The sequence below is a fragment of the Diabrotica undecimpunctata genome, chromosome 7 (assembly GCF_040954645.1).
Source record: "Diabrotica undecimpunctata isolate CICGRU chromosome 7, icDiaUnde3, whole genome shotgun sequence".
Lineage (NCBI taxonomy): Eukaryota > Metazoa > Arthropoda > Insecta > Coleoptera > Chrysomelidae > Diabrotica > Diabrotica undecimpunctata.
Window position 1 is genome coordinate 25,868,115 of NC_092809.1, and position 15,594 is coordinate 25,883,708.

Sequence of the window (15,594 nt, forward strand, 5' to 3'; positions counted from 1 at the left end):
CTGTTATTCGTTGTGTAGTAGTTAATTCCTTTTTATTTCTTCTAAATGTGCCTATCTTCTAGAGATGTTGGCGACCACATTGACCCATCATATTCTATTCATAGCAGCTCGAAATAGATCTGTTGAGGTTAGACCAGTCTATTTCATAAGATTTTCCAGCCAGGATGTACGTCTACATCCAGGGCCTCTCTTACAGTCGATCTTACCTTGTAGAATCAACTGTAAAAGTCGGTATTTATTATTACGCATCATGTGGCCGAAGTAAGCCAATTTTCTGTTCTTTAAGGTGTTAATAATTTCTTTGTCTTTTCTTAGCCTCTGGAGAATAGTTATGTTACTTGTTTGGTGTATATATGAGACCGTCAACATACGTCGGTAGCACCACATTTCAAATGCATCTAATCGTTTTATGACAGCTCTTTTATCGTAAGGCTCCAGCTTTTTACTCCATAGAGGAGGACACTAAAGACGCAACATCTAAGAATTCTTATGCGTGTATTGATACTTAAGATAATTTGCAGAGAATCTTCCTAATGCTGTTGAAAGAGCTTCTGGCTATTTCAATACGAGCATATTTTTACATAATACAGCCCAAATAGCATATTTTTTCCCACTCTTTCTAACGGTGTATCTTCTTCTTCTTCAGTGCCTTATCCGGTACGGATGTTGGCGATCATCAAGGCTATCATGGTTTTGTTGACTGCTCTGCGAAACAGCTCCGCTGAGGTCATCCCAAACCATTGTCGGAGATTTTTCAACCACGAGATACGACGGTGTCCCGGTCCTCTTCTGCCAAATACTTTACCCTGCATAACGAGTTGAAGAATTCGATATTTTTCTTCGTTCCGCATCACGTGGCCGAGGTACTAAAGCTTACGTTGTTTAATTAAATTAAGCACTTCTTTTTCTTTTGTCATACGCTGTAGGACCTCAACGTTGGTGACATGGTCCACATAAGATATTTTTAGTATCCTTCTGTATATCCACATCTCGAAAGCTTCGATTCGTTTTTCAGTGGCTTGCGTCAGTGTCCAGGCTTCAACTCCATATAGTAACACTGGAAGAACGTAGCACCTCACTATCCGCATCTTGGTTCCCAAACTGAGATCACTGCAGCACAGCAAGGATCTCAACTTAATAAACTTAACGGTGTATCGCCTATTGTAATTTGGGCGTTTATGTTGGTATTCTTACTAATAGTCATTATTTTTGTCTTCTTGCAATTTAGTTTTACGCCGTATTTGTTACATGTTTCTACAACGGTATCCATCATCCTTTGGAGTCCCTGCACCCTATCTGCCAGCAACACTTTATCATCTGCATATCTAATATTGTTTATAAGTTGACCATTTACACCAATCCCATCTTCTGATTCGTCCAAGGCCCCTCTAACGATGTTTTCAGAGTATATGTTAAATAATGCCGGTGACAATATGCAACCCTGTCTAACTCCTTTTTCGACTGTGAAGATCTCGGACAGTTCATTTTCTAATCGCACTGTTGCTGTTTGTTGTAGATTTACGTTTGAGATCTTATATCCTTACCATCGAGTCCTAATGTTTTTAGGATATCGAATAATTTCCCATGTGAGACTTTATCAAATGCCTTCTCGAAATCAATGAAACATGCATACACATCGCAGTTGACATCCCTAGCTCTCTGTATTAGAACTTGCAAACTAAAAATTGCTTGCAAAAAATTGCAAACTAAAAAATCCAAATTGAACTTCACTCTTGAGTGTGTTCTTCTAATTTGGTGTGTATGCGCGAGTGAATGATAGTAAGGAGTACTTTAAGTACGTGGCTCATCAAACTAATTAATCTCTGTTCTTCACATTTTCTAGCGTTAGCTTTGTTAGGAAGTGGAATGAATATTGATAGTAGCCAGTCTTTTGGTAAGAACCAGTTTCGTAGATGCTATTGAACAGCTTCGTAAGTGCTGTGATTTTGTGTGCCTCTAGTAGTTTTAAAATTTCACCATGCACCTCATCATGTCCTGGTGATTTCCCATCTTAAATCGGCTTACTGGCCATAGTTCCTTCTTCGTTTGTTATTTCTGTGCCGTAGGGATTGTTTATTTCAGTCGAACTTCGTGCTGCATCTTCGAATAATTTTTGCATATATTCTTTCCATCCTCGTAATTTATCTTCAATGGTAGTCAAAATCTGGCCTTCAATGTCTACAACTATGCCTGTATTGCGTTTTTTTTTCTGGTGTTCTGTACCTCTTTAATTTTTTTGTGGATATGGAAATCGTCATGTTTGCGTTGTTGTGTTTCAATTTCCGTACATTTCTCCGTCAGCCATGCCTCTTTTGCTCCTTTTATCTCCTTATGCAACTTTTTGTATTCGTTGTCATTTCTACCTTTTAATTTTCTTCGCTCTTCCATCATCTGCAATATTTTATCTGTCATCCATTCTTGCTTTTTTCTTTTTTAGTAGTCTTATATCTATCTTGGTCCTCATTCTCTTAAGAATTATTTTGAGTCGTATGTTGATATTTGCAACCAATAAACACTGATCTGAGAAGACACCTGCGCCTGGATATGTTTTTGTTGAGGTGATAGAACCTTTTGTTTATGTTGATAAAATCAATTTGGTTTCTTGTGATTTTCCCTGGGGTGTCACCGGGTGCTTTCCATGTATACCTAAAGCCTTCTTGGGTGTAATTTAAAAAGTGTATTCATTACAACCATATCCGTCTCTTGGCAGAATTCTATCAGTCTTTCTCCTCTTTCGTTTCTTATGCCAAGACCATATGACTCCACGACATTCTCGACTGTACCTTGTCCTATTTTGGGATTAAAATCGCCCGTGATAATAGTAAGTTCATGTTTTTTGGTCAGTTTTAGAGAGTCTGATGGACATTTTCTATTTCTTCTTCAGTGGATTATGATGTCGGTGCGTGGACCTGAATGATATTTATATTAGAGGGACTTGAGTTAATTTTCAATAGCACAACTCTGTCTGATATGGGCGTAAATCCTATTACTGCTTTAGCTATTTTCCTTTTTACTATTATCGCTACTATATTTCTCTTTCCTGTTGTGTCCTCTCCAGAATAATAGATATGGTGTTCATCTATAATTCTTATTCCAGAATTTGGCCATCGAACTTCACTGCATCCTAAAATTTCCATGTTCAGGCGAGTCATTTCTTGAATCCTATTTGCTGCTTTGCCTTTTTGGTACATGCTTCGAATGTTCTACGTACCGATCCTTTTAAATTTTTTGACATTATTGGCTGACCGGGCGATTCTTAGCACCCTCTTCCCACTTAAGGGTTGCTCGGGACTGAGAGCCGTTTGTTTTGGATTTTCAGCCATTGTGGTGTCCTGGGGATATCCTTACGGATCTTTAATGTGGTAGTCATCCCGTGGCTTTCCACATCTCAATTCCGTTGGCTAATTCAGCTCTTCAAAAATCTTAAATTTAAAGGAGTGGTATGGGTGCAGTTCAATACAGTTGTTCAGAGCTGCAGCCAACAAAGTAAAGATTGCTGTGATGGTAGCCAACCTCCGATAGAAGACGCTACTGCAAGAAGAAGAATTCAGCTCTTTAGCCCGAGGAGTCAATTTCTCAGCTCCACGGCAATGAAGTGCCCTAACACATGTCAGTTCTTCCACCCGTAGCTGTTGACCAACAAATGGGAGATTACTTTTACCGGTAATCGTTCGGTTACTTCATAGTATCACAACCGGGTAAATCATAATTACCACCTGTGATTATCCAGTATCAGACCGGTAAAAAGATTTTTCTGTACGTCTCCGATCCTGTAATGACATAGCTACTGCCCTATGCCATGTTCTAAGTTGATCAGCGTGTGAGGACCCTTAAGCTAGCGGGGACAAATGAGCGAAATCCAATTTAACCTACGTAATATTTTTTCGCCCATTTTTTAATAATTTATTACCACCCTAATAATTTTTCACCACCAAACCAACCTTAAGGAGAGCGATTCTGCTGGCTCAAGGTTCAAGCTATCAGAATTCGGAAAAAAAACTTTTTGCTTATGGCATATTTTTTCACCCATTTTTCACTAATTTATTACCACCCTAATAATTTTTCACCACCAAGCCACCCTTAATGGGAGCGTTTCTGCTGGCTTAAGGTTCAAGCTAGCAGAATTCAGAAAAAAGTCTTTTTGCCGATGGTATATTTTTTTACCCATATTTGTGTATCATTTACTAATTGTGATATTCTCGCTATGTACTTTGGAGATCCTTTGCTGCTCTATTTTCAAGGATTTTAAATGCCTAGATCATATTTAAAAATATTAGTACCATATGTTCAATAGGCAGTACAGAGCATTCAACATCAGGAGATGGGATGGCAGACAAAAGAAATACAAGCCACGACTGTGAAAATCAAAACAAAGACCTATAACCTAGAAGTCTTAGCTATATATTGTGCGCCAAAAAGTAAAATACAGTCAGGTTTGTACACACCAGATTTTTTCAATGTTGGCTATCATAAGTATTCACAGAAATTATTCCAGGCAAAACATCGTTTCCGTTTAAGAAAATATCGGAGGATAAAATTTCCGATGTTCTCTATATGGGTCTTAAAAGTTTGCACAAATATTCATAAGTTTGTAAACGAAACTAAATTTCATTTTACCCAACTTTCTGTTGGTACTCGACCTGTTAAACAAATATAATAGGAGCTTGCAATTATTCTGACAAGTAGTCTTTTAAAATTAATATTTTATCTAAAGTCTATTGATCAATATATAAATTACAATAATTGTTACAAGTTTCATTATTATGTACATTTCATATTTAAACCTTATACTATATCACATGCTGATTGTTACTTCGTCTAATTGTTTCTTAATGTTCTCTAATTTCTCCATATCACTATTTGAAGTGTTACATTTGTAAACAACTAAAGAATGATAAAAGTGGGCAGCGAAAAGAACGAATATTATTAAAACAGGAATCACAATCACCGTTGCAGCAACAGCAGCTGAAAAGGAGTAATCCCAGAATTTTACCCAGCACAGGATTGCAATTTCAATTAAGAACAGGAACAAACCTAAAAAAAAAGAAATAAATTAGTATCAAATAATTAGATATATATTACTGCTTATTTTTGGCAGTTTGATAAACTTTCATGATATATTATTTATTTTTTGAAAATGCGCCCCACTTACAATAGTAACCAAGATCGGGAAAAGATAGAGTCAGAATGTCTGACCATCTAACGACAATTAGGATACTGTATTCACATTTGAAGAGATTCAAATTAGTATGGATATGCTTAGAAAAATTAATCAAATTAAACAAATATAACCTCGCTGTTGCAATTTTGAGTTGAGCTTAGAATAGAAGATAAGCATATATACAAGGCCTGTTCAATTGAAACCCATCTTTCGTCCAGAAAAAATGTATTGGCCAATATATCCACAAATAATTACGGAAAAAGAATTCTTTTACGGCATTTTGTACTTCTTCGTCCGACTGAAAACGATTACCTTTTAACGCCCTTTTCAATGGCCCGAAGATGTGAAAATATCAAGGCGGTAAATTGAGACTATAGGGTGGATGTTATAATATCTTCCATTTATTTGGTTGTAGATTTTCTTTCACTACTTTGGCAGCATGAGGCCGAGCATTATCGTGCAGAAGAATGGCATAACGTGAGAACTTCCTTGGACGTTTTCGTTTTATTGCTTGATGGAGCTTGTTCAAAGTTTAATTATACAGGTGTGCGTTTAAATGCGCTCTAGGTTCTGTAACCTATATGTGCAAGAGTCCTTGGTCGAAAAAAAAAATGTTAACATGACTTTGCCTGCAGAAGGTTGAACGTTAAACTTCTTTGATGGCGGGGAATTTAAGTGTTTATATTCCAATGATGACAGCTTGCTGGATGGTTTATCATAATTACAGCAAGATTCGCCGCCAGTAATTATTGACTAAAAAAAGTCATTACCGTTTTGCCTGTATTCCGCGAGATATATTCCAAAGATTAATCCATTCTCATGGTTTTTTGGCCCTCTGACAAAAGGCGAGGAATCCATCGTGCACAAGCTTTGCTGTAACCCAGTTTGTGTACGGTACTATGGACAGATCCTATACTCACACCAACATTTTATGAAATTGCTCTGATTTAAATTCGACGAGTTTCTCTAATTAATGCCACATTCTTGCCTGTTGATACAGTACTCAATCCACCTGGTCGTGGCTTATCATTCGTCTTCCTATAGACCTTTGGCAAGCATATGATAGCGTGGAGAGAAATCAAGTATGGAATGTAATGGCGGAGCTCTAAAAACTTAAGAAACTCATTCAGATGACCAAAGTTTGTAAGGGAGTTGAGTGTCTAAAGTAAGGATGATAAGTAAGGTTAGGTGAGAACAGTGCAAATAAATATCGAACCACTAAAAGCTCAAGGTACCACGTTGCTGCTACCAAATGAAGAGAAAACCAAATACATATGTATAAACAGAACGGACCGAAGTGATAGAATTTGACAAAATATCACCGTCAACACCCATAACTTCGAAAGAGTTAAACGTTTCAAATATCTAGAAGTCCGTATACCAAGAGGTGTCCGACAAAGCTGGCATGTCTCCATCGCTCTTTAACTTGTACTCTGAATCCATATTCAAACAAGCACTAGATGGCGCCTAATTTGATACAAAAATAAACGATAAATATATTAACAATATCAGGTATGCAGACGATACCGTTCTGATAGCAGAAAAAATGGAAAACTTACAAAATATACTAGACAGAGTGAATAAGTATTAACCTAAATAACACTCAATTAGAACAAGTTCACAAATTCAGATACTCTGTTACCAGTTGAAGCTTGGATATTAAAATTATATACAATGAGACGGCTAGAAGCCTTTGAAATGTAGCTTTATCGCAGAAAACTCTGAATATCATGGACACAACACTTATGAATCAAACAGTATTAAACACCATAACTAGAAAGTTAAAAACTTATAACAACGATAGGCACATAATGAGAAATGACAAAGAACATTTTGATATAGTGATCGTAAACCTCCAGTAATGGAGTGCACCAGAAGAAGAAGATCTGCATCTTCAGAAACGTCCAAATAAACTGAACTTGTGGTTAATTTCAATTAAAGATAATAAATATCACTAGTAACAATAACTCACAAGAAACCCAGAATACTAATATGATTCAAATAGAAACGACAAGTGACATGACTGAAATGTCATTCCTAGATTGACTCTCAATTTAGGCATTCTAGGACTGGAGTTACCTCGATATATACAAGAAATCAGAAGTTTCTGTTACGTGTGATCATAGTATTAGCATTTTATAGAGCACTTTTGCAATATAATACTATTCCTTTATTTAAAATGCTAAAGTAAAACTTTGCACCAGAAACCTATGCCGATATTTCTAATGCTGTCCTATGCTGATGATGAATAGTCTTAACAGGATTGACTTCCTAAGACTTCTTAAGAACCGGCAAAATAACGCAAAAGATAGAAAACATAATACGTTGTGAAATAAAAAGAGATGAAAGTAGTAGAGGTGAGAAATTATCGATATTAACCTATAATTTACTTTACATTACATTAGAATTATCGAAAATTTCCCACCTTTAGACGTTAGCTTATGAGCTGGTTGACTTCAGTCATAGTAATACGTATCACGTAATGTAAGTAAAAACAGTATAAGTAGGAGTATTTTTTTATCCAAAATTAAAGTATTGATCAATAATAAACTATGATTTGAGACGTCGCATACACTCTTCTCAATACAGAATTATCATAGCTTGTTATTCTGTATTCGTCAACACAAAATTAATTATCAAATTACTACTAATTAAACTGTTTACTTACATTTGCTTTATTGACTTCAATCAGTTTTTACTGTATGCGAAATTTAAAAAATGTAAATGTTCGACGTCATACTTGTAATATTATGACTGAAGTCAACTAGCTCATAAGCTAACGTCTAAAGGTGGGAAACTATCGATAGCCCTAATGTAATTTAATGTAAATTAGAGGTTTCTATCGATAATTTCCCACCTCTACTACTTTCATCTCTTTTTATTTCACAACGTATTATGTTTTCTATCTTTTGCGTTATTTTGCCGGTTCTTAAGGCACTCATCACTGTATATTTGAGCAACTGCTTTAAGACGGTATATCGAAAACAGCTCACAAAACGCTCTGGGCTCAATGTGATTTGGGAGAGTAAGTCAACTGTTGACGATGACCTGAGCGGGGCTCGAATCATGCTCTATTCTGAATCATGAAGCTGTTTTATCAAAGTGAGTATACTCGCAAGCTGAGGCATCGAGTCGACTCGTAATTAAATATAATCTTCAAAATAGGTCGCCCAGTGTAGATTTACCAGATAACAAAACGGTGCTTAAATTCAGAGAATTACTGTGAAAATGGATGGATGTTATTTTTGATCAACAATTAATATAAATTATAATATTTTTGTGTGTATACTTACCTAATATCGTAGAAAAAGCCCATGCAATTTCTATAAATCCCTTCATTCTTTCGTGGGGACTTTCTTTTACCATTTCGCACACTTCTAGTTTTGCTATGGCTTCTATATTTGGGAGAATGTACGTTGATATCATTAGAGCAAATATATGAACTGCTACTAATACCGTTGTACATACGGCAAACAATACAAATAACCATTCAGGAACATTGGTTGGAGTATTTATTTGAAGTTCTACCTATAACACAAATATAAATACTTGATGGACATTCATTTTATTAATAAAATTGTTTTAATAAAGTATCTAAAATTCCTTGGGTATGAGACTTATCTTTACAAATACAGTCGACTTTCGATCATTTAAAACTCAAGATACCAGAAAAAAAGTTCTAATTGCCAAAGGTTTTTTTTTAAATGTAATTTTTTTTAAATGTAATTCTAAATTTTTAAAATTGTTTTGAAATTTCAGAGCCACCCCTCACTCCAAGCAAATCCGTCAATCTCGAAAGACTACGCAAAAGACTTCTCTTTTTTCCTCTATATTCACGAATCCACTTAAGCAAAGACACCTTAAGACGGGAAAATTTATCCTGATGTGATCTTTTTCTACCCACAATTAAAGCACTTCCGATGAGGCGATTTTTATTTTTCAAAATCATTAAAATGTCGATGTAAAATTCCGAAATATTTAGCGACATCTATTCCATCTTGCTCAGCTTGAATTACTTGTTTCTTCCTTATGGAAACACACTTGATTTTTTCTTGAGCTTATCTTAAAAATGAATATATAATATCAAAATCAAACATTAACATAATTCACTTTAACGATGGAAAATTGAAAGAAAACTAGAGTGTGAACTGCAAACTCCTTTATAAATCATTAATGTAAACAATCAACAGGTCTGCATAAGGTTACGTGTAGGTATGTAAACCAACGAATTTCAAATTGTAGAGAGGAGGGAAACCTTTATTTCAAATGGACTACATAACAACATACTGACGTAACAATGGGCGAGGCTTAGAAAACCTTTCCAAACATTTCTAATTTGTGTGTATTTGCACATAAGAAATTAAATATTGGTTTTTTAATTGTTTGTAGAGTAAATAAGGATTTTTGGTTATGAACATTCATTCTGTACGATTGGTATTATTTGTTGATCATGAATTTGTGACGTAAGAATATCAAATTATTAAGATATTTACTCTTAATGTTCATGTTTTAAGGTTATGTTATTGTATGATTAAACCTTTAATTATTTTTTTTATTGTATTTTAAGGTATTTCAAATTTTGCTCAAATTGAGAAACGCCAGAGAAACCGTACACCAGTTATTTATTCGCCAGAAGGTTGGGCAGATATTACAGTAGACTCCCTCTATAACGAGAACTGAAATGGCAGACTAATTACCTCGTTATAAGCGGATCTCGTTATATCCAACAACAATAATACTGTGCATACATATGAATATGTAGTTTTCTAAAACATTAACTTTCTATAGTGAAGCCATTCGGAGCAATATAAGATGCTAATAAATATTGTTTGAATGGCGTTTTTAAAACAAAGTTGTTTACTTTTATTGTCAATGAAATGCATTAAAACAAAAAAGAGTTGTTTACTTTTACTGTCAATGATATACGTTAAAACAAAAAATCTGTATTCTGTAAATATGTATAAAGCGTATAAAGTTATTTTGTCATTTTTGACTGCTTTAAATTGTCCAGTATTCTATCTATCATATTTTCTAAAGATGTGAAACAGTTTTATGCTTCTTCATTTGCGTTTTGTCCTTGGATAAAGTTTCTGACAACCTTTAAAACACGTGTGAATGGTCAACCCAATACAATGACACTTGTGAATCATAAATTTTACATTTCCAACTAAGAATCATAAATTGTAAGAAGTTTATTGCGGGCGGCCCGCAGTTAAAAAGGGTATTTATTTATAGCTACGACCGGGCCAAAACGTAAAAAACACGTTTTTCAATCTTATTTTTTCTCGTTATAAGCAAATTTACCTCGCTATAAAGGGTTATAGTTCAATAGAAATTTCACGGGACATCTAATGTACTTCGTTATAAGCGAAACCTCGTAATAACCGTGTTCGTTATAAAGGGAGTATACTGTATTATGAAAGCAAATAAAAAGAATCCTTTTGTTGTTACGCAGATGACACAGAATGATTTTTATAGTTTTGAACCTCTTCTAAATAATGTTAATAAAAACGCACATTTTCCTTACAAGCGGAGCTTATATTTTGCTGGAACATACAGCTTTCGATTTAAATCACAAACTCTTGGATAATTTTTTGTCAAACATAGTGTCAATAGAGAATATTAAGAAAAGGCAGACCTGTAACAATAGAGTTTTCAAACATTAAAAAAATACAAAGAGCCTCTGAAAATTGCAAAAAATAAAATAAAAAATATAAAAAGCTTATTACCTTATATTCCGCCAGTCTACCATACTCTTTATAATCAGTTAAAAGAAGCTACTGACAATGATAATGAAGAAGTGGAAATTGTAGATATATAATTTGATTATTTTTTTCCAGTATAGTGTCACGATTTTTTAAATCGAAGGACATGTTAAGCCCCATTTTTTTTAAATAAACTTTTTTTATATATAAATATGTGTTTTTTTTTGTAAAATAAATGTTTATGCATTTTAATGACACACTATCATACATAACACAATCAAATAACAAGACTTATGGTTTTCTAAAGTTAACTCAATATTTTTTTTAAAACTTTAAACCGTTTCTTAATATTGTTCTGAAGCTATTTTCTTGTGCCATTTTAAAGTAATTACTATTTAAATCGGAATAAGACACAATTAAAGGTTAAATTACGTTTATTGACGTTTCAATTTCCACTTCGGAAATCGTTCTCAAAATACAAACATTAGTAAATTTACTAGTGGAAATTGAAACGCCAATAAACGTACTTTAACCTTTAATTGTGGCTTATTTCCATTTAAATAGTAATTGCTTTAAACCGTAATATCTCAGCTTTCTTAGTTTGGGGCTTACCATTATATTGCAATAAAGTCTTCAATTTTATATTTTTGTGTCCGAATGGTTTTTTCTGTTATAGTATGTCTTTTTAAAGGTACTACTTTTTAGTTAGATGTAAATTCTTGAACATTACTTACCATAGCTATCATGGCAAATCCAGATAATAATTCAGAAGTCGTGGCGGTTGCTTTGAGTTTTGCTCTAGACATATGTAACCTTCTCCATGATAAGCCGTCTTTTGTATTTGTTAGTTGCCTTTTTTCGTTGGTCATACTATGTTCGATGTCGTAGCATCGACAGTAAGTTTTGGGCCCACTGGCAGTACTGTCATCATCTCTAATTTTTACCTAGAATCGATAGAGATTTGATTAAAATTTTTATTAAATTATAACCTCTTATAGGTGAGTATTAATAGTTTTTAAACGAGCTTTAATTTATACCCCGGAAACATATTAAATTAAGTCCTAGATGATGATAGATGATACTCGTATCTAAAATGAGGAGAAATTTGATACGGTGAATTCTTTCGGTTTTCATAGGTTAGGTTATTAAAACAAACAAAATTTTGCTGCTTTATTTTTATAAAAACTTTTTAAGTTTTGAAAGCATATTAAAAATAATATTGTGCCTAGTAGTTCATTCGGTTATTGCTTTTTATAATTCATAAATAATAGACCGCAAAAGGCCGAGGATTGCTGAAATATTTTAAGATGAAATTTTGAGGTTATAATGATCAATAATTGTAGCACTTGTTCCCAAGATCTTGGTACTGATGAAAAGCAAATAATAGCACATGCGGCAGTTGCCGTTCAAAGCTACACATTGCAGAAAAATGCTCTGGCTTGTCCACATCCGAGATACATTCAATTATTTTGCAGAAACGTCTACTTATGTACTTTTACGCTACCTGTCGTGATGCATTTAAGAGTGTTCCTATGTTTGTGCGAAGATTTGCCAAGCTGGAAGAAGAAATCACCAGTCTTAAAGAAAAGATTACATTATTGGAAATAACAATTATTTTATAAAATTCCTGAAAATAACTCTAATGTATTAGCTGATCGCATTAGCTATGACAAATCTCAGGTGTGTGATGTCTTTTGTTTACTTGGCTTACAGCAAGAGGAATCCACAATATCACATGTTATCCGAGTTGGCAAAGTGTCCAGTTACAATCAAGTTAGACCAGTCAAAGTTATATATAATGCTAACACGTTGAAATTTGCTTTTAAATCCAGTAATTAGCTTCGAAATACTGTTTATAGAATCTCTAAGGATCAAACTGAGGTGGAACAAGACGTTACAAAGGAACTAAATAGGAAATAAAGGAAAGAAAATCTGCTGGCGATGAAAATCTATGCTTTAGATATCGCAGTGGTGTTCCTACAGTATGTGAAGTTAAACTACAAAAAAACTAGTATCCTTCCCATTAACAGTTTTTTATCCAAATGTTAGAGGCATTCGTACAAAGATTTCCGAGATCCTGAAAAGTATTTCCTGCTGCTTGTACAATATAATTATTTTAGTGAAGAGTAACTTGAATGATAACGTAACTGTTTGTGAAATTAAATGTGATGGTTTTGGTATCTACAGATGTAATAGATCGCAGATAACCAGTGCAAAGTTATGCCACACGCCGGTGGTGTAATACTAGTGTTTGTTAACAACAAGGTAAAATCACAAACCATTAGTATTCGTGAAGATCGGGTTGAGCAAATATATATCTTATGTCAACAAGTCAAGTTTGTGGTCGGTGGTGTTTACATACCTCCACAATCACCTCGCGAAGTATACAACTGACATTGTCAAACTGTGGAAAATGTTGTAATGCCATTTGTTATATTGTTGAATAGATCTCTGGAAATCTCTATGTTTCCTTCTTCATGGAAAGAAAGTTATGTTTTTCCTATATTTAAAAATGGTCAGAAAGACAATATTGAAAATTATCGTAGCATTTGTATACAATCTGCCATCCCTAACCTCTTCGACTGTCTTATAGCAAAGCAACTTTCTTGGTTATATAAAGGCTTAATATCTCAATTACAATATGGTTTTCATAGCAAAAAATCCACTGCAACAAACTTGGTTTGCTATCAATCTGATATATTATCTCATATGGAAGACCGTAAACAGGTAGATACATACACCGATTTTTCCAAAGCATTTGATCGTGTAGATCACCAAATACTTTTGGTTAAATTAATTAATGTAGGCTTTCATGTCGGGTTTGTTGAATGGATTAAAAACTCTACATCCTGGGAAAAGTCAAAGAGTCAAGATAGGTTGTCATCTGTCTGACTGTCTGGAATTCCTCAAGAAGACCACACTTCTCCACTTCTTTTTAATACCTTCGTTAACGACATCACTTTCTGTTTCCTAAATAGCAAATGTCTAATGTTGGCAGATGACTTAAAATTTTAGAAAGTTATAGACGGCTTAAAAGATCAAGCCTTGCTACAAGATGACTTAGACCGACTACAAAATTGGTGCAATCAGAACAAACTCCGCTTAAACGTCAAAAAGTGTTGTTTTATAAGTCCTTCTCGTAAAGTCAATAGAATTAGAACAAGCTATACTATTATATATAGCTATACTATATAAACGTCAAAAAGTGTTGTTTTATAAGTCCTTCTCGTAAAGTCAATAGAATTAGAACAAGCTATACTATTAATAGTGGCTCGAATGACAGATAATAGATGGACAAAGCGGATACTGGAATGGAGACCAAGAGATGATGCCTACCGAAGCAGAGGTCGTCCACCAACACGTTGGACTGACGATCTAAAACGTTGTCATAGGAATTGGATGCAAGAGGCACAAGATCGAAATAGATGGAAAATTATGAGGGAGATCTATGTCCAGCAGTGGATAAGCGAAGATTGAATGATGATACTATTAATAATCAGCCACTGAATTATGTTTCTTCTATTAGGGATTTGGGTGTTATTTTCGATGAGAAGCTTTTTGTGACCACATAAAATCTATTTCAATAAAGACATCTAAACTTCTTGGTTTCGTTACTACGCATTGCAAGTATTTCTTCATTGATTCAACGTTGCTTAGTTAGAACTATTTTGGAATACTGTTAAGTTATTTGGTCACCCTATTTTCAGAACAATATTGATACCATAGAAAGAGTCCAGCATAAATTTTTGAGATATTGTGCTTACCACGTCGACACTACTATTGATAATCATGATTATTCCCGTATCGAACAACAATTATCTTTACCCTCACTCAAGAACCGTCGTGATATATGTCAGGAGCTATATTTATATATAAGATCATACATGGATTTATTGATTGTCCAAACCTTTTAAGCCAGAACAACTTTAATGTTCCCCATCAAGCTCTACGTTACCACAATGTTTTCAGTATTCCTTTCCACAGAACAACCTATGGTATTCACAACCCATTGGATAGATACATGGGACTATTAAATGTTTTTGATTTTGATATTTTCAATATAACTTTACCTCAGTTAAAAAGATCTCTTGCTTTGTGATATGTATATTGGGATTGTTGAATTTTGTTCTTGTTATATTTTTTTTGTTGTTTTTAGTATGTAAGATTTCTAGTTTCATTTTTTAAACTTTTTAATATTGATGGATTCGACCGTTACTTGATGGAAATTCATTTTATGTAACAATAAAACACTGAAAACTTTGTTTTATTGTTACATTTTAATATTGATTTTATATTATATAAGTAATTTCAAGTTTTGAATCCCAACTGTGATATTGTATATTGTAATTTAAACTGTTAATGGGGTTATCCCGTGTATTAAATAAAAATAAATAAATAAATAAATTCTTCTTTATTAATATCATCTACTTCCCCAATAATGTTACTCATTTTAAAACTATAAATTGTGTATTTGTCAGAATTAATTTTTGATGACGTTTCTAGAATAATTACAGCGTTATTATCGAAATTATAGTAACCAGTGGTGCGAACTGCCATAACTGTGGTAAGAGCTGTGGTTAGAGCGCCAACTTACTGAGCGTAAAAACTTAGTTATCTTAAATTCGAATCCGGTTGAGATGAGAATTCTTAAATAAAAAATCTCATCTTTGTCGGACCGGTACTCACCTAAGGTGCCGCAGTCGTTTGGATATAATAAGCGATTCTTTT

At 33.9% G+C, this 15,594-nt stretch overlaps 1 protein-coding gene across 3 annotated transcripts in view; it reads right to left on the minus strand.

Annotated features, from left to right (window-relative positions):
- Nucleotides 1-4,690: 4,690 nt before the first annotated feature.
- Nucleotides 4,691-15,594, minus strand: part of LOC140445095 (calcium release-activated calcium channel protein 1-like) — a 145,824-nt gene continuing 134,920 nt past the window's right edge. For 2 of the 3 annotated variants that reach the window (XM_072536912.1, XM_072536913.1), the window contains 3 exons: nucleotides 11,601-11,810; nucleotides 8,455-8,689; nucleotides 4,691-5,034 (listed from right to left, as the gene is read on the minus strand). In XM_072536912.1, the coding sequence (XP_072393013.1) occupies nucleotides 4,796-5,034; nucleotides 8,455-8,689; nucleotides 11,601-11,810 (684 nt within the window). In that variant the 3' untranslated portion in view covers nucleotides 4,691-4,795. The remainder of the gene's footprint in view (nucleotides 5,035-8,454; nucleotides 8,690-11,600; nucleotides 11,811-15,594) is intronic. The other variant, XM_072536911.1, reaches the window with a different exon arrangement.